The sequence below is a fragment of the Manis javanica genome, chromosome 11, assembly GCF_040802235.1.
Source record: "Manis javanica isolate MJ-LG chromosome 11, MJ_LKY, whole genome shotgun sequence".
Classification (NCBI taxonomy): Eukaryota; Metazoa; Chordata; class Mammalia; order Pholidota; family Manidae; genus Manis; species Manis javanica.
The window spans coordinates 102,077,021-102,099,444 of record NC_133166.1 but is presented as its reverse complement, the minus strand read 5'-3'; the positions used below and the strand labels follow the sequence as shown (position 1 = coordinate 102,099,444).

Sequence of the window (22,424 nt, the reverse complement as noted above, 5' to 3'; positions counted from 1 at the left end):
ACTGAATGTGACATAACATTTAAACTTATTCATAATTTAAAAAAAAATCACCAATAGAAAGTATTAGTCACCTCGTTTAACTGAACATGAATATAGACATCAAGTCTTTCAAATTATGTTTAAAAATCATTTTCTGGCTAGCCAAAGTGGCCTTACTTTTCTGCAATTTTTTTTCTAGTTTTTTTATTTTTAATTTCCCAAACCAGACATTTCTTGGGAGCCAGATTAAAAGATTTTATCTAGATAATGTAATAAAATACAGTGCAGCAAACAGCACTATACTGTGCATTATGCAGTTTCTGAATTTCAGCTGAAGGAGAACAGGAAGATTTCAGATGTCAGCTGGTTGATTTCAGGGTTGCTGGTATTGCCTGTAATTATGTTGTAAAAATATCAGCAGGGCTAGGCTGGCGCCTGGAATGCATGTTTTTAAATGTCCCCTGGAGGATACTGTCTATTTCAGTACACATTGAACATTTTGCATGATGGTAAATTGTCTCAGGAGCAAAACTGAGAGAGTAGGCACCATATTTCTGATCATTTCAGCAGTATTTTTGGGTTCTATTTTATACAGAGGCACCTGGGACAGCTGTTTCATCTGGCTCTAAGCATGGTGGGAAGGCTGAGAGAAACCTGGGTGTGAATGTATGACCTCGGGCAGGGCACTGAACCCTTCTGAGCCTCAGTTTCTCCCTTGTAAAATGGTGGTATCTATTTTGCAGTTATTAGAGATAATATTGAAGTTTTAAATGAGGTGATTATTTAAAAATATACCACATAGTATAATATACTGTACACTGAAACATTATACAAATCATAATTAACAATTACTCTTTCCATTAATCCTTAATAGCATTATTAACATACTGATGCTTTGAAGAGTTAGTTCTGGAGCCCAGGCATGTTATAAAAGGCTGATTTCTTAAATGTTCTCAACAAAGAAGGGTAAATAGGTGAGGTGACGGATGTGTTAATAATGCAATGGGGAAATCCTTTCACAATGTATACACATATCAAATCATCACATGGTACACTTTAAATATCTTACAATTTTATTTGTCATACTTCATAAAAACTGAAAAAAAAAAGGTGATTATTGAGATAATGCTCAGCATTCAGTATATGCTGCATAATACTGTCATCCATTCTGTTGGGGCTGTGTCCTCGGTGGGCAATAATTCCCAGCATAGGCTCTGAAGTCAGACAGACCTAGGTGGGGCTGCACTGTGACTCTGCCGTTCCATATCTGCCATCTCAGAAAAAGTGCTTTGTCATGAACACGTGTGTGTGTGTCTCAGAAGGTTATGTCACCCTCTGCCCTCCAAATTCCAGTCATATGGAAGTATTTGCAGTTCCCCAAAGCACCAGACTCACACCCCTCCTTATCTTACTATTTCCTCTACAGGATGGCTTTCCCCTCCCACTTTCTGCTAACTCCTGTTCTTCTAGGCTTCCTCCGACTTCCCTGACCCTCAAGACTTGGTTAGGTGTCCTTTCCATCTGCCTGCTCCCATATCCATCCTGGATCTACCCTCGTGGTCAGTGCACTGACATGGCCTACTCATTGATACTGCTGAGCATTATCTCCCTCCTACTTCAATAATGACTAGCATTTTGGGGTTCCGTATGTGCTTAGTGTTTTATATGCATTATCTCATTGAAGTCTCCCAACACTAGGAGATATGTATTAGTACATATGTCAGTATATGAAGAAACTGAAAGGGTATATGAAGAAACTGAAGCTCAGAAAGGGTAAATGATGTGTCCAAGGTCATACAAAGACAAGCAGAAGAGCTGGGATTTGAATCCAGGACTGTCTGACTCCAAACCCTTTGTGGGCAATTGTAAATTTCTCGGAGGTTACAGGGTTAAGCACAGTGAAAGCCCGTAATAAATTCTCAACAAATACGAGCTTTTATTATTTTGACCCAACGAGACTGCAAGCCTCTGCAGGGAGGGAATATTAACCCGTAGATGCTTGCAGCCTAAGCAAAATACTGCAACCGAGGCTGAGTCTGTGCATGGAGAGCAAGAACACCGAACTGGCTTCTGGACTAGGTCCCAGAGCACCATCGAGGGTTTCCCAATAAATGACTGAGGTGTGTTTTCTATCACACACCTCCATAGTTAAGAGATTTTTCATTTCTTGTTGCAATTTGGCCCCTTTTCACTTCTGAGTGAGGAAGGGGTGGGACGCCAGGCAGGGGGCCTAAAACAGCTGAAGCTACTTTTTGATGAGACACACAGGAACCACCAACCACCTAAATAAACATCCTTTTTATTTTACCAAATATAATTTATCAGTTATGTTGACATTTGTCAATTCAGTTATAGGAACTATAAATAATTCTCTTAAGACACAGTTCTGTAACTTTTTAAGGATACAAGAGTCAACCAATGTCACTCCTTGCAGCCCGGCCCAAAGTACATGCAGTTTGTGCAATCGGCAGAAAAGAAATGTATTCTCCATGAAAGTCACCTTCATTTTCTTTCCCTCTCACCCTGAGTCCTCCCTCTGCTCACATGCTCAGAGCCTGGGGCACGCCTACCTTCCTGCTTTTTCAGCCAAGGAGGACACTCCAGAGTCCTCCAGGGCAGCCTGGCCGAACTCCAGAGGTGAGTGACGGGCAGCATGATTGGAGATCATAGGGCGTGGTCTCGGGGGCAGAGGAGTCAGTTTTGGTGCCTGTACAAGAAGAGTCTGTATGCAAATGTGTTTGGAGGTGGAGGACAAGCTGAAAGGCCTGAGGGAGCTGCAGAAACAAGCCCAGGCTGGTGTTAATTAGCTGCTGGACACAACTCCAACTAGGTGATCCTCCGATTCCTTCTGATTCTAAGGGTCTAGACTCCAGAAGGTGGCCTGGTGGAAATGGACAGAGAGGAAAGACCGTCTCTGGAGGTACAGGGCAAGTTCTTGGGATGAGGTGAGGTGTTGGTCAGAGACAGGGTCACTGCCTTGCCTTCTCTCGGAGGCGGGCCCATTAGTCTACAGAGGGGAGGATAAAAGCAGGAGGCTGCAGATAGACAGGTGAGAAAAACCTGCATCCAAATGCCCAGATTTGCACACAGATGAGTGTGGACAGATTTCCCATGTGCTTAGAGTAACGTGTGGGGAAGAGGTGGAGGCTCTCACACTCTCCCAGTCTTGTGCCAGGCAGCAAAATGTGGAAGCAGCTGGTTCATGTCCAGCCTCCCGGTTCCAAATCCTCTTTGGGATGGTGAGGGGAGGTGGGGGAAGCCAAGGTGAGGAGGGTGGTTGGGGATATGAACACTGCTTCAGCAAGGGCTGCGGGCTCTAGCTATAGGCAGATGCACAGAGGTGGGATCTAGGAGGGAGGTCTAGGGCAAACCTGGCTGGGTGATACACATGCAACTCTGGTGAGGAAATTTGCTCTGCCAGATTGAAAGGGGCATGTGACCTTGGTATCCGGGACTGAGGTGAGGGTAGGGCTGTTTCCCTTACCACTGGCCAGTCAGTGCCTGGCACAGTGCCTAACACGTAGTAGGCACTCAATAAATATTGCTCAGTGTGTGTTTCAGACTATGCTTGCAGAAGAGCCCCGCCCGGGAAGGCCCTGTCTTTGCCAATGGCTGACTGAGTGAGGAATGTGGGCAGGAGCCAAGAGAGAGGAAAACCGACTTCTGTGGCATGATAAGAATGAGTGATTTTAGGACGTGACAGGGTCTCAGGTGACCATGTGATTATGTCCTCAGGAGAAAGAGCAGCAGTGAAAACACCTTGGTTTGGGAGCCTTCACCCTCCCAAACATTCTTCCATGCCCATTTCCTACCCCTGATCTCGGAACCCACCCGGCAAGCTCTGGGGAAGGTAGTGCTTAGAGATGATTTGAGATGAAGGCTGAACAGAGATAAAGTCCTCTGGGCCCAAGGAGGAGGCAGATCTTGGCACACCTATGGGTAGACATGGGTCAACAGAGAGGCCAGGCCACTGCTCATTTCTTCCTGGATGTGGCAATTCATTGGGAGACAATCAACGGGAGGGGTGGTGGTGTTTATCAGAGAACTGGGTAAGCGGCATAGGAACAATTTGAACAGTCAGTCCCTCTCACTCTTTGTGACAGCAGAAGGGCCTAGGTCCAGAGGGCAGGGACTAGGGCTAGGGCTATATGGGGCCAGGAGCAGCTGTCTCCTGCCAGGTGCCCTGAGGTTGGTCCATTCCTAGAAAAAGTCTGTGTATGAGGGTGGGGCAGGGGACTTATATTTATCTCTCTGTTCAACCAAAAAGAGAAAATAAAACCAAAAAACCAGAACCCACTCACGAAGTGTTTCTCATTAGGGCCAAGACTGAGTTTGCTACAGCTGAACCAAACAGCCCCAGATCCAGATGCAAACGTCTGCCCCAGTCCACCCCACCTGGAGGCACCCACCATGGAATTGCACTTGGTGATTGTCTCAGAAATCTACTTGTACTGCTTATCTCATCTGTCTGGCCTGAATTCTTGCTATACAAACTTGGCTCAATGTATAAAAATTCCCATTGAAAATAATGAGAATTTGGTATCAAAGTGAAGTCTTAGAAAGAAGAGGGAGTATGGAGTGGCGGGGAGGAAAGGGGAACAAAAGAAACAATTCAAAGAGAAAGTGCAAAGGAATAGGGAGAAGGTTGAGTGACCAGGCTAGTCCCCGACATCTGAGTCTCGGTCCCCAATGAGCCAGAGGATATGGAAGCTGAGTGCTAGAAGCCCAGTGCCAAGCAGGTCCCCCAGAGCTGTCAAGTACGGGATGGAGAAGTTGTCTGGGTCCAGGCCTCGGCCCCACATCCAGTGCACCATCCAGTCCGCGATGTACAGGAGAATCAGCACCTGGAGAGACAGAAGGGCCTACAGCCACCTGCTCTCTCCAGGGGGAGCCAGAGGCCATGTGATCAGACTCATTCATTGTATCACAAGGCTTGGCAACCCGGCGGCCTGCTGTGTTCCTCGCCCCCGAGTTTCTACCTTGAGCATGTCTGGTGGTGTAACAGGCATGACCCAAGCCCTTTGGGAAGGAAGAGGCTGCTACTCCCTGGGGTCTCTCACATCAGCATTATTTTCTGCTCCCAAATTTACCAATCAAGGGGCTTCCTAATCTAAACTGTACCTTTTTCAGGAATTCAGCCCTCTTGCCTCTAATTCTGGGTATCCTGTTCTCGGGTCACTGCAGTTCCTGCCATGTCAGCCTCTCCTGGAGCCTGGCGGGGGGCTGGGGGTTAAGTTTGTTTTTCAGACAGGAATTTCTCCTCAGAGCAGCCTGGAATGAGGACAGGGTTTGAGGCCGCTGCTGGCACCGTTGTCTGAGTAACAGTTGATTAGCCCAAGCTGGCTTCCTCCTGACCCTTTCCATTCTGCTGTTTGGGCTCTAAGAATGCAAGTTTATTTTGACATTAGTCCTAGCAAAAAAGAATTATGAATAAGTCAGCTAAATATAAAGCAGATAATGCTTATCAATTCAAAAGGCATTTTGCATTATCTGCTGCTTTGATTTGTCTATGGTCTTCTGTTACTACACATTAAGAACGATGCAAATTAGAACCTTGATAGTGGGCCCAGGACCAGTACATCAATAAGCTGGGAGCCTGTTAGGGATGCAGACTCTCAGGTCCCGCTCTTAAATCTTAAATCTCCTAAATCAGACTCTGCATGTTGACAAGATTCCCATGCACTTGCATGTTGGAAATGTGCTCAATCTAGAATACTATGGGAGAGTGGGCAGGCCTGCGTCTCCTGTGTACTTTGCACAGTTCCTGGCATTTGGGCTCCCTAAATGACTGTATCTGCATGAGAATGAAACGGCCTCTAACCAGAAAGCTCCCACACAGTCACTTGGGAGGTTTTGATCTTGCCTGTACTTTACAAATACTGTGGTATGTAAATACTGCCCTAAGGGACTCAGATACAGGAACCAGAGCCTATATCTCGGGGTTCCAGAAGCCAGAACTGGTACCTATTTTTGGGAAAACGTCATTGTCTTCCGGTTTTTTCTCCAAGGAAGCCAGAGGTTACGGTTTTCATACCCTTTCATATTCCCCCTCGCCCGCACACAGCTGCCTTGTACTCCCATGGCTTGGCCCTGGCCCTGGGTGGGGGCCAGCCCCCATAACTTCACACCCTTTCCAGCAGCTTCAGAGGAATCCCAAATAAAGGACTTCAGGACATGCCCTGGGAAGGGAATGGCAGCAGCTGTCCCCACATTTCAGCCTCCCAAGCAGGCCTTGGACACGTGGCAGAGAAGAGGAAGAACCTTTACAGGGGACCAAGTGCTAGGTTCTGGCTCTCCCCAGGCCAAGAGAAGAGAGCAGAGGCGAGCGTGTCCCCCCACATGCCCGTGATGGGTAACGGGGCCAAGGCTCCTGCTTCCCAACAGAAGCCAGGAGCTAACTTCCAGCCACAGAGCCTCAGCAAACCCACCTCCTTCCCTTCCCCACCAAGTGCACTTCACCCCAACTTGCAAGGGAATGTGGCTTTGGGCAGCTGTTGTGGAGAAACAGCATGGGGACAGGGGTTGGAGGGATATGTGTCTAACAGTAGTGACTGGTTAAATGACAGTACGGAACATCTGTATAATAGAACGCAGCCATTAAAAAAAAAATCACAAAAACTTTCTGTCTTGATGTGGAATGATCTCTAAGATAAACTATTATGTGAAAAAGGCAGAGTGTGGATAATGTGGATCGTATGCTACATGTGTGAACTATAAAAAGAAAAGAAAGTATCTATGTATGCTTGTATACACGTAAAATAAGCTTGAAAGATAGATAAGAAATAGGAAACACGATAGCCTGTGAGGAGAGCTGGCTGGCAGGGGAGAGGGCAGAAAAGGCTTTCACTGAGGTTTCACTAGGAATCCTTAAAAAATCTTGAACTATGTGACTGTTAAATACCTATTCCAAAAAAAGCCAAAAAACATATAGGATATTGAAAATGTAATTACCAGGATGACTACGGCTATGAAGGGAGCCTTGTGGTGTTGGAACATTCTGTTACCATGACTTTGATGGTTCATGAATCTCTCCATGACAAAACTGCACAGAATTAAACATATATGCATGTGCACGCACATGCACATACACACACACACACGAGTGCATGTGCAATGGTGCAACCTGTAATAAGTACCAATGCTGAGTTCCTGGTTTGTACTACAGTGACACAAGATGGTACCACTGGGAGAAACTGGGTGAGAAGCACATGGGATCTTTTTTTTTGTTTTGTTTTGCAACTCCTTGTGAATATATAATTATTTTAAAATAAAAAGCTGAAAAAATGCAGTAACACTACAAGAGAGTGAACCTGATAGTATTATAGGATAGCAAGGCTGAGCAGGATCCTACAGATTATCTAGTGCAGTGTTCTGACACGTTTCAAACTGTGAAACCCTTGATTCAAATGAAATTTCCTGAGGAAACTGAGCAGGTAAAACAGAGCCAAGTGGAGCTCTGTGGCTAGGCCAGCTGGGGAGCACCCAAGGCCCACCTGCTCGGTACCCTACAACCACCTGAAAGCTACCACCTCTGGCCCATTCCTTGCTCACAAACTCACATATATCCCCGAGGCTCAGAGAGGTAAAACAACTGGGCCAGAGTCACACAGCATGTGAGTGACTCTGCTGGAACTCCCCCCAGAGCCCCTGCCCAGCGTCTGCCTGCCACTCAGCCACAGAGAAAGAAGTGGCACAGTGTCTGATGAACCACACCTGGGCCTCCCCTCCCATCGCTGCAGGCAGCCCTGGCCCTCCCCGTGCCCCTGCCCCCTGTACCTGGAGCAGTGCAGCTGTCATGTAGAAGACGATGAAGATGAGTGTGAGAGTGGTGTGCCCACCCTGCATGCAGCTGATGGTGTAGAGGAACACCAGGTGTCCCGGAACCACGAGGAGGAAGAGGACCCGGGCCGATCGAGAATTCACATCTGGGACGGGGCGGGGCAGGGTGGGGTGAGAGGGTGTGAGGAGGAGGCCTGGCGCCACAAAGCCTTTCAAAGTCAGACGGTACCACTCTACACTCCAGTGCAGCGGACCGCTGTCTCTCCCTCTCCACCCCATGGTCCCCAGCCCCCAGGGGGTCCCAGGAGAGGACAGCTTTCCTGCCTGGGCTCTGCCCTCCAGACAGCCTACATATCCAGGCCCCCGCTGTTCTCAAGCTAAGCTCACTGACTGTCAGCCCCCTCCCTCCAGGGCCGAACTGTGCCTAGGAGGCTGGAACCCCTCTCATTACCAGGACTGAAGAAGGTGGTACAAGGACTGGGGCAGCGGCGAGGGGCTTGCTCAGAGTTCTCCCCTGGCATCCCATTCATGTGGAGGAAGGTGGAGATTCGGCTGGCCTGCACTGCCACCAGATTGCCCCCAACACCTGCAGAGACACATATGGGCTTAGACATGGGGGGGGGAAGTGAGGAGGGTGATTCACAGTCACCAGTCCGCAGAAGAGTGAGACACTAAGAAGGAATATAACGAATACCCCCACCGCCCCTACCTCCTGTCCTCTCGTCCCCCCTCTATGGAGATGTGGCGGTCCCGTGTGCCTGGGTGTGGCTGAGAGTGCAGGAAGGGGTCCAGGAGGATCTGCACACTCAGGGACCCTGACCTCTCCACTCGTGCTCGGCGAGCACCTCCTGTCCCACGCCGCCTAGGGCACGAGGACTTACCTTGCCTCAGGCCCTCTCCAAAGCTCTGAGAAACCCAGGTACCCAAAGCTCAGGCACTGGTTCCAGTCCCCAATTCCAAGCATCAGGTCTGCGCTCTGAACCCCGGACTCGGGCTCCTCTCCCAGGACCTGTGCATGCTGGGGTTTGCCCTCCCACCCCGGCCTAGTCACTGCTCTTCTCAGCTGTGCTCGGAGCCCTGCGAGGCTGCTTCTAATTGGGTGTATTCAACGGAGGCCCCAGGAGGCAGCCAGAGAGGGTGGAAGGAGAGAGATTCAGGTATTCCTCTCCTGATCCCCCCCTGCTTTTTGGCAGTAGCAGAGCCACTATGGGGCAAAGACAGGCTACCCCTGGGCTCCTCTAAGTATTTCCTCCCCTTGACCCCGGAGGACTAGGGCTGCCTGCTGCTGCTGATCTCTGGCTCCTTCTACTTGGCCCCCACCATGTGAAAGCCCCTTGACTAAAGTCTTGAACTGCCTGCTGGCTTCTCTTGCCTCCCGGAAGCCTGACTGATGCCAAGCCCTCTGAGTCCTCTCCTTCCCCCGGTAGTTGGGCCAAGGTCTCACCATTAATCACAGGTGTGAAGACAGCCATCCCTGCGAAGTTGGGGTCGGAGACAGTCTTGTCCAAGATGAGGCCTCCCACACTACACGGATGCAAAGACAGTGACACAGAGACCATCGACCAAGGGTTCTGTCCCGGTCCCCAGGGTGAGAGGCACAGGTCCCTCTGGCCTTGGGGAGGCAAGAAGGCGGGGTGGCTCCAAGGAGCCCCTCATCTTCCTGTGCTCACCGCCTCCGCCAGAACCAGCCGCAGCTCATAACACCCTGACTTGCATAGCAGCCCCAGAGCAAGCTGGTGGGGCCTGGCCGGGCAGCTGCCTCCTGTACCCACCCCCAAAGTGGGCTAGAGGAGCTGCCCACGGGGCAATCTGTCTGTGAGGATCTGTTATTCTGCCTGCTCAGTATTTACTTCTGCTCCTGGTAACAGCCCTGGTGAGCCCTTCCTCTGGGAACCGCCTTGCTCAGATCCAGCCACTGTGGTTCAGGAGACAATGATGGCTCGGCCCAGGCCCATCCCATCAGACACTCATCACATCCGCACGGCCACACTGACTGGTTCACAGATAGCCATGAGGCTGGGTGAGAGCCAGTGAGATCTATAACTGGACTTTGTGGACCTGCTGAGAAGAATCTCTCTTCTCGCTGGAATTAGGAAGAGAAAGAACTGCAGGCCATCACCAGGAAAAGCAGAGCTGAGAGATGGAGAACCCTGGGGTCCTAAGGGTATCATTCATGCCCCTGAGTACAGCTGTGTCCTTTAGCATTCTGCTTTTCACTGAAACCCATTTCGGATGGCTTCTGTCACTTGCAACAGAAAGACATGTGACTAATACACTACGGAACACATTTTAGGGTCCGCACTATACTCTCTCTCTCGGGGCTTAAAAGGGAGTCTGTGGCAGGGTGGGAGGAGGATGGGGTGTGTACCTGCTGATGGCCATGGCAATGATGACAGGCTCCCAGCCCGAGTACAGCACCTCCCTTGTGGCTGGGCTCCGTCGGGCCAGTATCACCCAGACAGGCAGCAGGGCCACGAAGAAGGTACACACCAGGGGGTAGATGTATTGCCAGTTATCTGAGAGGGACAGGGATCAGCGGGAGGTGAGTGCGGGGGCTCCCTGCTCTCAACCTCCCTTTCTTCAGCCTGCAAATGTTGCAACGGATCACCAGCAATACCGCACGAAATGCCTGTAAATATATTACATCATTTGATCCTCGCTGTAAGCCCAGCAGGTAGGTGGGGCCAACCCTTTCCAGTGCGCAGATAAGGAGACCAGGGTTGGAAGCCCCAGGCATTGAACTCTGGGGCAGAGATCAGATTATAAGTTTCTTGCCTTGACCCCCAGAAATCACTATCTTCCCTTCCCTTCTTCATTTTGCAAGCTGATTCCAGCCTTCAGTTCCTTTCCACCTTACCCCTCCTAGGGAATTGAGAATCCACAGGACCATGCAGGAATATATTCCTCCTCCCCTCCTCCAGCTGCCAAAATGAAGCTGAGGTAAGTACTTAGCTTCATCTCTCTAAGGTCAGGAGCTATTATAAACTATGTCCCAACCAAATAGTTAAGAACACAGAAGAAATGCCCACACACCTGCAAACTCACTACCACCTTTCCCAATCTCATCTGGGTGTCCACCCTAGTCACACCCTTGCTGGCCTCAGCCTCACCTTGCTCCAGGTAGAGTCCCCAGCTAATGCCTGAGAGCAGTGCCAAGGTGATGAGGTCACCCAGGCTGGCGGCAATGGGCGTGGCCACATTGTCTGGGTTGATGCCAATCTTGCGAGAGCCAATGATGACTCCAATCATGATCATACCTGGGGAGGGGCCAGGCAGGGACAGTGGAGACAAAGTGGTCTCAACAAACGAGGAGATGGAGGGGCCAGGCCCAGGCGACACCCCTGGGACAGCTCTCCTTATTCCCCTGCCCCCTCCCTTCCCTTCCTTACCCAGGACCAGGGAGGCGATGAAGGCTGTGGCCACGCTGCTGGCACAGAGCAGGAAGGCATGTGGGATACTGAAGTGGCCGTCGGGGATCCAGCCAAAGATGACGGCTGCGATGGATGCCAGGAAGCCCACCACTGTGGCCTGCACCTGAGGAAGGGGTGGTAACGCGGAGCCCCGGGATATACATGCTTTGTAGCTGTGGTCACTGAGCGTGCAGCCAGACCTCTTCCTGGCCCTCGGCAGCCCCAGGGGGCAGGCTGGGCTCGACCGCCCAGTCCTCCCAGGCTGGAGTGATGTCTTTATTTATTTAGTTTCACACCAGATGCTTGTCCTGGGGACAGCGCAGCCTGCAGGAGCCCAGGATGTTACTGGCTAAATGAGTGTGCCTCTGGGGACGGGTGAGGGGCAACACAGCCTGAGACTTCAGTCCAGAAACAGGCCCGGGATTCAAGAAGACTCCCAGTGCAGAATCAGCATGGCCTCGTGGGGAGGTGGGACCACAGTGGCTGAGGGTACCCTAGCCCTCCCAAGTCTGCTCCTGAGTCTGATCTGTGGGGACTCAAGCCCCCTGTACCACTGGGAGCCCAGGACTGACATGGGAGATGCTGGGCCTTCCCCATCTTGGCTGTTTTTCAGGGAAACCTGGTTGCCTCCTCGAGCTGCTTGGGGAGAAGCCAGCTCAGCAGGACGCTGGAGCTTCCCTCGTAAGTCGGCTGGGGCTGACCCAAGCCTCTCAGATTCCTGGCTGAAGAGGAAGCCGAGCCCACCCTCTCTGGCCCTGCTCTCTTACCTGGATGAGGGCCATGTTCCCAGTGATCATCCGCCAGAGCTCCTTGGGCGTGTCCATGTGCCCGATGTTGGCCTGGGAGAGAGAGGGCAAGGAGCTGGGGTTCCAGGCTGGAAGGCCTGCAGCTCCATCTGTCGGCACCCCGCTGGGGTCAGGAGGCAGAGCACGTAGCGTAGGACTCTGGGACCAGGACATGACCCTCTGGGAAAGCGAAGCAGGCGGGGGTGCTAGGGTGAGAGGGAATGAGTCCAAGAGCCCGGGCTCCTGCAGTTGGGTGGAGGCAGGAAGGGGGCCCCTAAGGCAGCCCCCCTCTGCTCAGGACAGAGGAGGAGTTCATCCCCTGCTCCACTCATCTGCCCGTTCCTGCCTGGGTCAGAATGGCCCAATCCCTGGCTCTGAAGCCAGCTTGCTATTCTGGGGAAGGAAAGCCCAGGTGCTGGGGCAGGACTGAAGCTGTAGGAACGTTTGGGAAGGAGGGAGGTGGCAACAGGAGCTGGGGAGCAGCAGGGCAGGTTGCGGTGGGCTCGACTGGCTGCCACTCCCTCTGCTGCCTTCTCCAGACTGTGGCCATGCAGGGACATCCCTGCCACCGGGCTCTCCTGGCCTCCTGCGTTTTAGTGCCTCCTGCCTCCCACCCCATGGCCCTGTATCTGGTTCAGTCTCCGAACCATCATGGCTGATCTAAGGTGTTGCTCTTCAAGGGAACAGGTGGGAAGGGGGAGTGATGGGCAGCCCCTCCCCACCTATTCCCTTAAAGAGCAGGCTGCCATGGGGAAAAGGGCCTGGGATGGGAGCAGGGCTGAAAGGCCTGGCTCTGCTCCTGCCCAGCTGCAGAGCAGGGCTGGAGATCAGAGGAGGCCCCCGTTTGTGCAGGTGGAGGGACCAGCATGGTGCTCGCCTGTCAAAGCTGCACAAACAGGCACGAGGTGGGGTGCACAGCAGGGGGTGGGGCAAGAGTCCAGGGATGGCTGGGACATTCAGAAACCGAGCCTGGGAACCCCTCTGGGCAGGGAGCTCCTGCCCAGGAGCAGGACGCCCAGCCTGGGGTCTCCCTACACGTTCCCACCCCAGCCCCACACTCCAGGCCTGGGCAGGAAAGAAAGGCCCGTGCTGATCTCCCAATCTCTGGCGCACGCTGCCCGGCGTCTGTGTGCCCCACTCCTCCCTGCCAGGACACTCACTGCAGTGGACAGCCTCGAAGCCAGGGTCATTTCCAGGTTCCCCTTAAGCCCCAGCAGAGCAGGCACCAGGATGAAGACTTCTGTCACCTTCTGGAATACTTCCCAGTGCTACAAGGTGAAAACAGAACCCAGGAATTTCAGTGCCCTGAGGGGCTGGTGTCAAGGCTGAACAGAGAGCCTGGGACCAGGGATATGAGGGGAAATCGGAGCAGCAGGTATGAGCACACCAGCCGCCTCTCCTCCAAAAGCCCCGGAACCAAACCAAGCCCGTGGTGCTGTAAACAGTGCAGCCCCCCACCCACCACCCGGGACAGGGGAGATGGAGAGGGGCTCTTCCAGCCAAGCCACCCTAGCCTACCTCCCCCTTCCTCTGCTGCTCTGTGAAGCCAGGGTGGGGAGGTGGGGGGCGTGGCGAGGACCCACGCAGCTGAGTTGCCCCAGGCTGGCCTAACCCCCAGAACTCCTTTGTGATCCCCCCTCTAATAGCAATCCCCAACCCCTCTGCCTTGGCTGAGTGTCTGTGGCCTCAGCCTTGGGTGGTGTTGTCTCAGCTGTTGAAAGCTGGCCTCCAACGGGCTGGGCCGAGGAGATGACAGTGTTTGGTTTCTATCTCCAAGCGCTTTGGGCCTCAGCCACAGCAGCTCTCCTTTTGAACAGGTTCGGAGTGAAGACCGTGGCCCCCAAACCTCTGAATGCTGGTCTGCAAGAGGCTCTGCATTCTTTCTCTGCACCCCCTCACCCCACATACCTGCCCCAATCTCTCAGCTACAAGGGGCAAGAGCACCGCGGCAGGAAGAGCAGCGCACCGGGAGCCAGGAGCCGTGGGGTCTTGTCTCCAGACAGTGGGCCTGGCTTTCCCACCATACCTGCCGCCAACACCTAGGAGCACAGACTATGTGCCAGGCTAAGTGCCCTATGTGCATTCTTCCATGTCATCCTATCAATGACCCACTCAGGTAGGGACTGTCTTTATCCCCATTTTCTAAACGAGGAAACAGGTTCAGAGAGCACTTCCCTCCTTAACAGGGCTACTGGAAGGATCCATTAGTGCCAACAGAAACTGAAGACTTGCAAAAAGGGGTGCGACGGCTTCTCCCTCCCTGGATAGCAACGTGGATTCCTTTATTTGTTCCTATGTTTTAGGAACGGACAGCCCTCAGGTTTGAAGGGGGAGCAGGGGGCAGGCGGTCAGGGGAGATGCATGCTGGTTGGTCAAAGAGGCAAAGGGCTGTAAGGTGCAGGGACGCTGGACTGAGAGCCTTGGGTCTCCTCCAAGAGACCCCAGGGGTGGGCTTCCTGCTAGCTCTCCAACACCCTCCCACGTAGGCTGGAGGGGTGGAGGGGGACCTCAGACGAGTCACAAGGGCCTCAAGCCCCTGATTACAAAATGTGCAATTTAGGGGCCAGACCAGATGGTCTCCAAAGGCAATTCCAGGACCCACATTCTATAGTACAGGATGAGCAAGGTTGTCACTCAAACCCACAATGAGGTATCATCTCATACCCACTGGGATGGCTACTATTAAAAAAACAAAAACAAAAACAAAAAAACAGAAAATAACAAGTACTGGTGAGGATGTGGTGAAACTGGGGCCCTTGTGCACTGTTGGTGAGAAGGTAAAATGGTGCACTTGCTGTGGAAAACAGTAATGGTGTTTCCTCAAAAATTAAAACCAGAATTACCATATGATCCAGTAATCTTATTTCTGGGTATTTATCCAAAAGGTTGGAAAGCAGGAGCATCTGGAAATGGTATTTGTACCCATGTTCATAGCAGCATTATTCACAATAGCCAAGAGATAGAAGGAACACAAGTGTCCATCAGTGGGGGAATGGATAGACAAAATATGGGACACACACACACAGGAGTATTACTCAGCCTTAAAAAGGAAGGAAATTCTGATGCATGCTATAACATGGATGAACCTTAAGGACACGACTAACGGAAATAAGCCAGCCACAAAAGACAAACAAAGTATGGTTCCACATATATGAGGTATCTAAAGTAGTCAAATTCATAGAAATAGAAAGAATGGTGGCTGCCAGGGACTAGACTGGGGGTAGTGGGGGAGGGAAGAGAAGTTAGTGCTTAATGGGGACAGAGTTTCTGTTTTGCCAGATGAAAGAGCTCCGGATATCTGTGTCACAGCAATGTGAATATACATGACACCACTGGGCTGTGCATTTAAAAGTGGTTAAGACGATAAACTTAATGTTATGTGTTTTTTACTACAATGAAAACAAAAAGGTGAGCAAAGATATCTGAGGAGCTAGAACCAGGGCTAGAGACCAGGGGAGGCTGGACACTGGGGGCTCCTGTGAGGCAAGGACCTCTCTTTTCTTGTTGGGAGTTCTTTTTGTGGGTGTGAGTCCCTCCTGGGACACCAGTGGAGGGCTCGTCTCAGGGCCAGAGCGTATCCTCATCTGGACTCCTGGCCTGGCCCCTCATGGGCTGCAGGCCTCGGTGTCTCTTTAGAGAAGTCCCTCTTTAAAGACTGAGGATGGGAAAGAACCCCCCCCACAACCTGGAGTCTCCCCAGCCCCAGGGGCTGAGCTTTCAGGCACCCGCCAGCCCCCTCCAAACACTGGAGCAATATGAGTCCCTTCTTATCCCCACGGCCACCGAGTGGAGGCGGCCCCAGGGAGCCCCATCTGCCCTGGAGGAACGTGGGGACTGTTACTCTTGGATACTCCTGATCTTACCACTGGGGTTCCAGCTCCCCGCAGGCCCGCCTCGCCTAAACTGGACCGGCAGCTACACAGAGTGGAGGAATTCACCCCTGCTCCCTCTATGAGGGCGGCCGGTGTGGGCATTCCGTGTGCCTCTGAGCACAGCCTCCTCCCTTCCCCGTCGTGAGGCATCTGCCCCTCCTGGCTCCCCAGCTGCCAATGCCGTGTTCCCTGGGTAGGTGTGTGTAGTATCTGTACTAGCAGAGTGAAAGGTCCTGGAAAGAAATACTTCAACTGTGTCTAAGTGGTATTTTCTGAATTGCTTGTAAGGAACATTGTGGCTCAGCTAAGCCCCACTAGCTGCCACTCTAAGCGCTCCCAAATCCCTCCTCCTCCCAGCACACATACCCCCCCTCTTTCTAACTACATGAAGACCTAGAAGGTATGGGGTTTTTAGTAGTGATAAGATGAGAGATGTTAGGCAAGCAGCCACAACAGCTCCTATGTAAAAGTCTTCCCAGCCCACGCAGAATACAGCCCGGGCTCTCCCACTACCTGACCCCCAGCTCCGCAAAGCCCTGAGCCGGCACTTGGGTCTGAGCAGCTAAAGCCTACACACACATACTTTCTTCAACCACAAAACTCTCTCAGAGATGCAGCTCAGGCGGGGGCAGGGGAAGGGTGGAGTGGCTGACACGCACACACACAGGGCTCTGGGAAGAGACGCTGGTGATGTGGAAGCAGCCCAGGAAGAAGGGTGGCCCTGAGGTTAGGAGTGGGCAGAATGTGGCTGAGGCAGACACAGAGACAGTGGCTCTCCTTCCTCCTTGGGCCTAATTCAGGCCCATCCTGTTCTTCCTGGCGGGAGTGCCTGCCCCTCAGGTTGGACCTGTCAGCCAAATCTTCACCCACACCTTCCTGCTCCGCCGGGGATGAAGAGGGTGTGCGCCAGGACATACTGCCCCTCTTGGCCAGGGACGGCATCTCCCCATTCCACTGCCTTCGGGAGTGCGGCTCCTCTTTCCTTGCTCTGTCTTCGGCAGGGGCTCCGGGGCCCGTGATGCTCTGGGGCTCAGGGAAGAGACTGCTCCTCCACTCTCAGAAACAACCCGATTCAGAGCGGTCTCCTAAGTCACGTGCCTCAGGGGCCCTGCGGTGCCTCTTCCCTGAACTTCCATCCCACACGTCCTCTGGCCTTACATACCGACCTGCCTGTCTTTGCATGTTCCGCTCTGAGCCTTCTTCCCCTCCAGAAGGGTAGCAGCAGGGGAGAAAGCCACAGCCAGGAAGAGTGGGAATCGAGTCATGAAGATTACAATCCCTAAGGCACCAGGCCACGGGGGAACCTGGGAAGCTGGGCTGGAGGTCACATGTCAGGGTGAGGGCTGAGTCACACCAGGGAACCCCAGCCTTCAGCTGTCAGAGGTCTTCCCCACTGCAGATATCTTCTAGGTGTCTGAGGGGGAGGGCCTCAGGGCAATACCTGGATATGCAAGGCTACAGAGGGTGAGGCGGAGGTGGCCAGGGAGATGGAATCTGCATGTCCTACCCAGGAATGCCAGCAGCCAGGGAAGCGGGCCAGCCAAGAGAAGATGCTTCTTTCCCACTCCGCTTCCCCAAGCCATGCTTGCCATCTACTTTTATCTCTGTAGACTCTTCTGTACACACAGCAGGGCAGAGAATTCAGAGGAGAAGGAGCTTGAGGGGTGGTAGGTGTCTCCTTTCCTTTGAGATCCTCAGCAAGTGAGTGGTAAGTTCAAATAAAGATCTAGGAGCCCTGCTGGTCCTGACAGTTGGGACCTCCACTGAAGGGTGGTATGCCATCTCCTGCCACTCCTATCCCTCAAAAGGCTGACCAGAAAGGAGGAGTGAGAGGGCCTGCAGCAACTTGATACGTGCTAATGATTAACTCAGAGAAACCCAGCACCTTCAGAAAGCTCCGCACGCCTTACTGCACATCTGAAACTACTACCTGGAAACAAGATTTTAATTCTCTCTCCGATGGGGAGTTTCCGGGTGAGTCCTACCCCAGAATACACTAACAGCACGTCCCTGGCTCTTAGCTTCCACTGCCTGCCAATTCTTATCCTTAATTCTACCCAGTAGCCTCACAGAGTTCTCTTTGCCCAGGGCAGGTTCATGAAAGACAGGAGAAGAACAAAGAGGAGAGACAGTTCTGCCCAGTCCTGGTTACATTTTGTCCCCATTTAGGTCACATAATTAGTTCTTTAAGGTTGTATCATGCCAACCGCCTCCCAAATCATGCCTCAGCTAGCATGTGCCACCTCTATTCCCCAAGGAGATTGTGTGAAGGTTACAGGCGGGTAAGGAACACAAAATGCCTTTAAGAACCTTCCCACTTAATTTGAGACCCTCCTGGCAGAAGGACAAATTCCTGCCCAGCAGGGGGATGAAGGGGAGACTTGAAACTGAGCTTTCTACTGGGGGAGAAAGCTTGAAACTGCAAGTGAAGGAAAAAGAAAGCACAAAGAGGAAACCCATCTAATGTCTCCTACTGAGCTGGGCTCAGCAGGAATGTCCAGGAGGGATGGCAGGCAACATCCCTGTCTCATCTCTCTTCTTCCCAGCCTCCACTCTGGAACCAATTCTGCTTCTGTTAAGCAATACTGTCCTGACCACCTCCCTGGGGCTACTGGGCTTCCTCAAGGCTTCTGTAGAAAGTAACTAGACTAAGAAGAAACTGAACACATGTTCCAAAGGGAACCAGTATTCTAGGAAGCAGCAGCTGCTTCTGACAGGTGGGTGGAGAGAAAGCTCCAAGAGTGTTTCCCAGGAGGAAAAGGCGACTGACCCTGGCCTCATGGTCAAGAGCTGCCCTACCCGGGTCCTACCTGCACGATGTCCAGCACCATGCCGGCAGCCACAGTCCCAAACCCTGCCAGGAGGAAGGGAAACAGCACTTGCAGCCCGATGGAAAAGGAGGTCTCCTTGAGCGGAGAGGGTGGTGCGGGGCCCCGGTCCGTGCTGACATCGTCACTTTCATTGCTCTGGCTCCCATTCTCCAGAAGGGCGTCCTCCTCCCGAACCCCCTTGGCATTAGCCCGAGACTCAGTCACCACCACCTCCACCCCAGTTCCATCAGGCCCCAGGAACTCCGAGGTCCCAGCCAAAGGCTCTCGCCCAGGGCCATCCAAAGAGCCAGGGCCAGTCCCATTTAGCTGGTGGACGTCCTTCGGCTCTGGCTTAGAGGACATGACGGGAAGGGAGGAGTTGATGGGGGAGTTTTCCTCTTTTTCTTTTCTTTGCTTTCTCTCTAACTTGGGAAAGAACTTAGTCTTGGGGTGCACCCAGGCTTGGATGCCACAGGACCTCTTCCCACGGCTCTCCTCTCCTACCAGGCGCTGCAAAAACTGATCGACCAACAGGCAGCCCCATCAAGCACCGAAGCCACAAGCTACAGGGACACAGGAATGTCCTCCCCAGACTCTGCACCCAGCACTAGCGGGACAGATGCCTGATTCCAGCCGGCCAGCACTGTGCTTAGGGAAATTTTATCTCGCCTCTTCTCTTCTTTGGTTCTCAACAGCAGGCTCCTTAGAGCAGAGGGGCATCCAAAGTAGAAGAGCCCAGCCAAGTGTGGGGTGCCCTCTGAAATAGCCCGTCTTTCATGAAAAGTAAGCTGGAGTTCAAGTCTTTCAGAAGGCGGCCCTGTCCTGGGCCTGCAGCTCTTTCCACGGCTTCTGGCCAGGCTCCTTCAGCCTCCCATAGCCCCTCAGGCTCTGCTGGCTCACAGGCAGTGTCTGCTGTCTTTCACCTTTGCAAGAGAGATTTCCTTCTTTCTTGGGAAGACCTTGTACCTCCCCAAATCCCTGGTCCTTAAAGTCACAAGAATCTGTGTGGAACACCTTATGTGGGAAGAAGACAAGAAAAAGAGAAAGTTATGACATGGCAAAGGACAGCTCATACTGGGAGAATTCTCCCACAAGGCAGGCATAAAGAGTCTGCTATTTGCTTCCTTTGTTCCACTAACATGGCCCACTCCTGTATTGTGATGGCCGGAGGTGGGCAGGTCCCCATCATTCTCCCAGCTGGTGCCCCACAAGCCCACAGAGCTCCCCACCGTCATCAACAGTGATGAGATGTGGCCGGCCTGGGATGGGATGGGATGGGGGAGATGCTGCACAGGAGATCTCAGCACTGTGGTCTCAGCAACTGGTTGGGGGCAGGGATGGACTGAGTAGATCCCTTCTTTAGATGCCCATTAAGAACTCAGGATTATTTAGGTGTGGTCTCCCAGTGGGGTCAGTTACAAATTCAATCACAAGTCCCTTGCCACACAGCCACCCTGCTACAGAAAGTGATTGTTTACAGTCACAAGACAGCTACACAAGGTGTATCAACAGGGAGAATCTGATCACTGAGTGAAGGTCCCCAGACCCCTAAGGGCCCTAGCCCCCGAAAAAGAGAACTAGGAAGACTCCCTGGGCACTGGGGCAAGCCTGCCAGACCAAGGCTAACAGCCAGAGGCCTACTCACTCCACTCCTGCCCTTGAGAGTCGACAGTGTTACAAAAAGCTCAGACGCCGACTGGCTGGCTGACTCAGACCCAGGCCTCCATCGCTCCTTCTCTCCCTCTGCTCTTGGCCCGTGAGTCTGTCTGACAGGACAAGGGAGTGATCTCAGTTTGAGGGGAAAAGAGGGTAAAACTATTGGTTATTAGGCACACATTTCAGTCCCCTTGTTCACCCTGTTCCCCAGGGTTACTGAGAGTTGGACACACTGGCATTCTGAAAAAACAAAAACAATAAACAAAAGCGGCGACTAAAAAATAAAAAAGTAAAACAAGGCAAAACCCAGCCACATAAGCCAAAATGCACTTGCTCCCAAGTGATTGTTTCTTTAGCTGCAATGGCCTGGCCCCACTTTTCTTGCCTAAAAGAATCCCAGGCCTCGATCCTCCCCTATTCCATTGAACCGAAAAAGCTCTTACAAGTAAAAAATAAATTTAAAGAGAATTTTCCTAGGTACGATGAGCAGGTCCTTAAGTATGCCAAACACACAATTAGTCAACTCCAGTTTGGGAAAGGGTGGATCAAACTCCAGTAACTGGCCCACGGGAATTGTTTTCTCTTTCTATGACTCAAGTCACTCACCAGGACTCCCTTTTCCAATCTCCTTGAACACAGTCTTGCGGTTCTTTCAAAGACCCTCACTAGAGATCCAGTAGGAAACCTCTTAACAGGAAAGTCAGTTGCCCTGCGCCAGAAGTTTCTGAGTCTAAAACATGGCCCTCCCTCCTCCTCCTGTCTCCCTGGCAGGCCACCTAACCTGAAAGGGGGCTCGCAGGACAAGAAGCCAGTCCCTACCCCCACTCGTTCCAGTGGAGAGACGCAGACGGGCCTAAGGCCCTGGGGTGGAAGTAAAAGTGAACCAGGATGCCCCGAGGAGGGTACAAATAAGATCCGTTTCAGGATCTCCAAACCCAGGGAAGGGGAGAAGTAACTGGCCTGGCCTCCCCCGCGTCTCCCCGATTCAGACCCAGCAAAGGCGCTGCCCGCCAGGACTCCAGCCCTCCGCCAACCACCCACAAGACCCAACAGGACTGACCTGCCCTTCTCTCGGGAGGAAGGGGGGCACCTGGCGATTGGCAGCGGGGACCCGTGGTCTCGGGGGGTGCAGGGTTCCCCCTCTTCTCATCACTCCTCTTCCTCGGCAGTCCCTCTTGGCCCCCGGCGTGCCCCCCCACACCCCAAACCAAGGCAAGCGTCCAGCCGCGACACCCGGCCGGCTACATTTCGCCTCTGCGTTGCAGCGAGGCCGCCGCTCCGCTTCCACGAGGGGTGGGTGGCCGGGGAGGGCAGGATACACCGCCTCGGGCCCGGGCAGGGGGGACCCGGACGGGGTACCGCGGGGCCGAGCTCACGCGCCCCCAATCGCGTCTTGCTCGCGGACTCGGGCTCGACTGGTTGGCTGCTAGCGGCAAACGTGATCTGGGGCAGACTGGGAGGCAACCCCCTCCTCCATCAAAAATAGATCCCGGATGGACGGCCGCCGCGGCCAATCGAGACTCGGGCTGGGGGCGGACTCGGCCTCGGCCCGGCCCCTTTCCTTCGCTTTGTGCCCCGGGGGCGGGGCGCCGGGGAAACGCAGTGCGAGGCGTGACGGGAGCCGGCCGCGGATGCTGCGCGCTCGCGGGGCCCAGCGCCCCTCCGCCGGCGCCCGAGGTTCCCGCGGCCCGGCGTCCGCCGCAGCGCCGTCTCCCCGGGCCGCCCCGCCGCGCGCGCATCCTCCCCGGCGCCTCAAAGGCGTGCGCGCCTGCAGCTGCTCCTGCCTTCGGGATGTTTCCTTGCGGCCGACCGGGAAGCCCCCTTGTGGAGCCAGCCAGCCAGCGGAGACCCCGGGGGCCCCAACGGACATTCCCGCGCTCCTTCCCGCGCTCGGAGCCGGGACAGAACCGTCCCTACCTTGTTCTCGGAATGGCTCGTCGCCTCGCGCTTCCGCCAGATTCTGCGTCCTTTTAAGCAAATGGCTGAGCCCTGGCGGAACCGGCCTTAATATGAAGTCCCAGCCTTGAAAGGGGTGGGGATGGGCGGGCTGGAGGGAAAACAGGTCGGACTCACCGCCCGGTCCCCCGCGCACCACCTGAGGTGGGGGCGGAGGGGAGCGGGCTGCCTCTGCCC

The 22,424-nt window shown here is 53.3% G+C and overlaps 1 protein-coding gene across 4 annotated transcripts; it reads right to left on the bottom strand.

The window, feature by feature from the left end:
* Positions 1-1,029: 1,029 nt before the first annotated feature.
* SLC41A1 (solute carrier family 41 member 1) lies at positions 1,030-22,424 on the bottom strand. Of its 4 annotated transcripts, XM_037015222.2 has the most exons (12): positions 21,352-21,744; positions 20,281-20,401; positions 18,636-19,649; positions 13,114-13,221; positions 11,936-12,007; positions 11,148-11,292; positions 10,869-11,015; positions 10,127-10,274; positions 9,203-9,282; positions 8,210-8,344; positions 7,756-7,904; positions 1,030-4,823 (listed from the first exon to the last, which is right to left on the bottom strand). In XM_037015222.2, exons 3-12 carry the CDS (start codon positions 18,996-18,998, stop codon positions 4,638-4,640), a joined length of 1,533 nt encoding a protein of 510 aa, XP_036871117.1. In that variant the 5' UTR covers positions 18,999-19,649; positions 20,281-20,401; positions 21,352-21,744; the 3' UTR covers positions 1,030-4,637. The 4 variants fall into 4 exon arrangements, with proteins under 4 accessions (XP_036871117.1, XP_036871119.1, XP_036871116.1 ...); XM_037015224.2 differs by lacking the exons at positions 20,281-20,401; positions 21,352-21,744 and adding an exon at positions 22,209-22,424; XM_037015221.2 differs by lacking the exon at positions 20,281-20,401.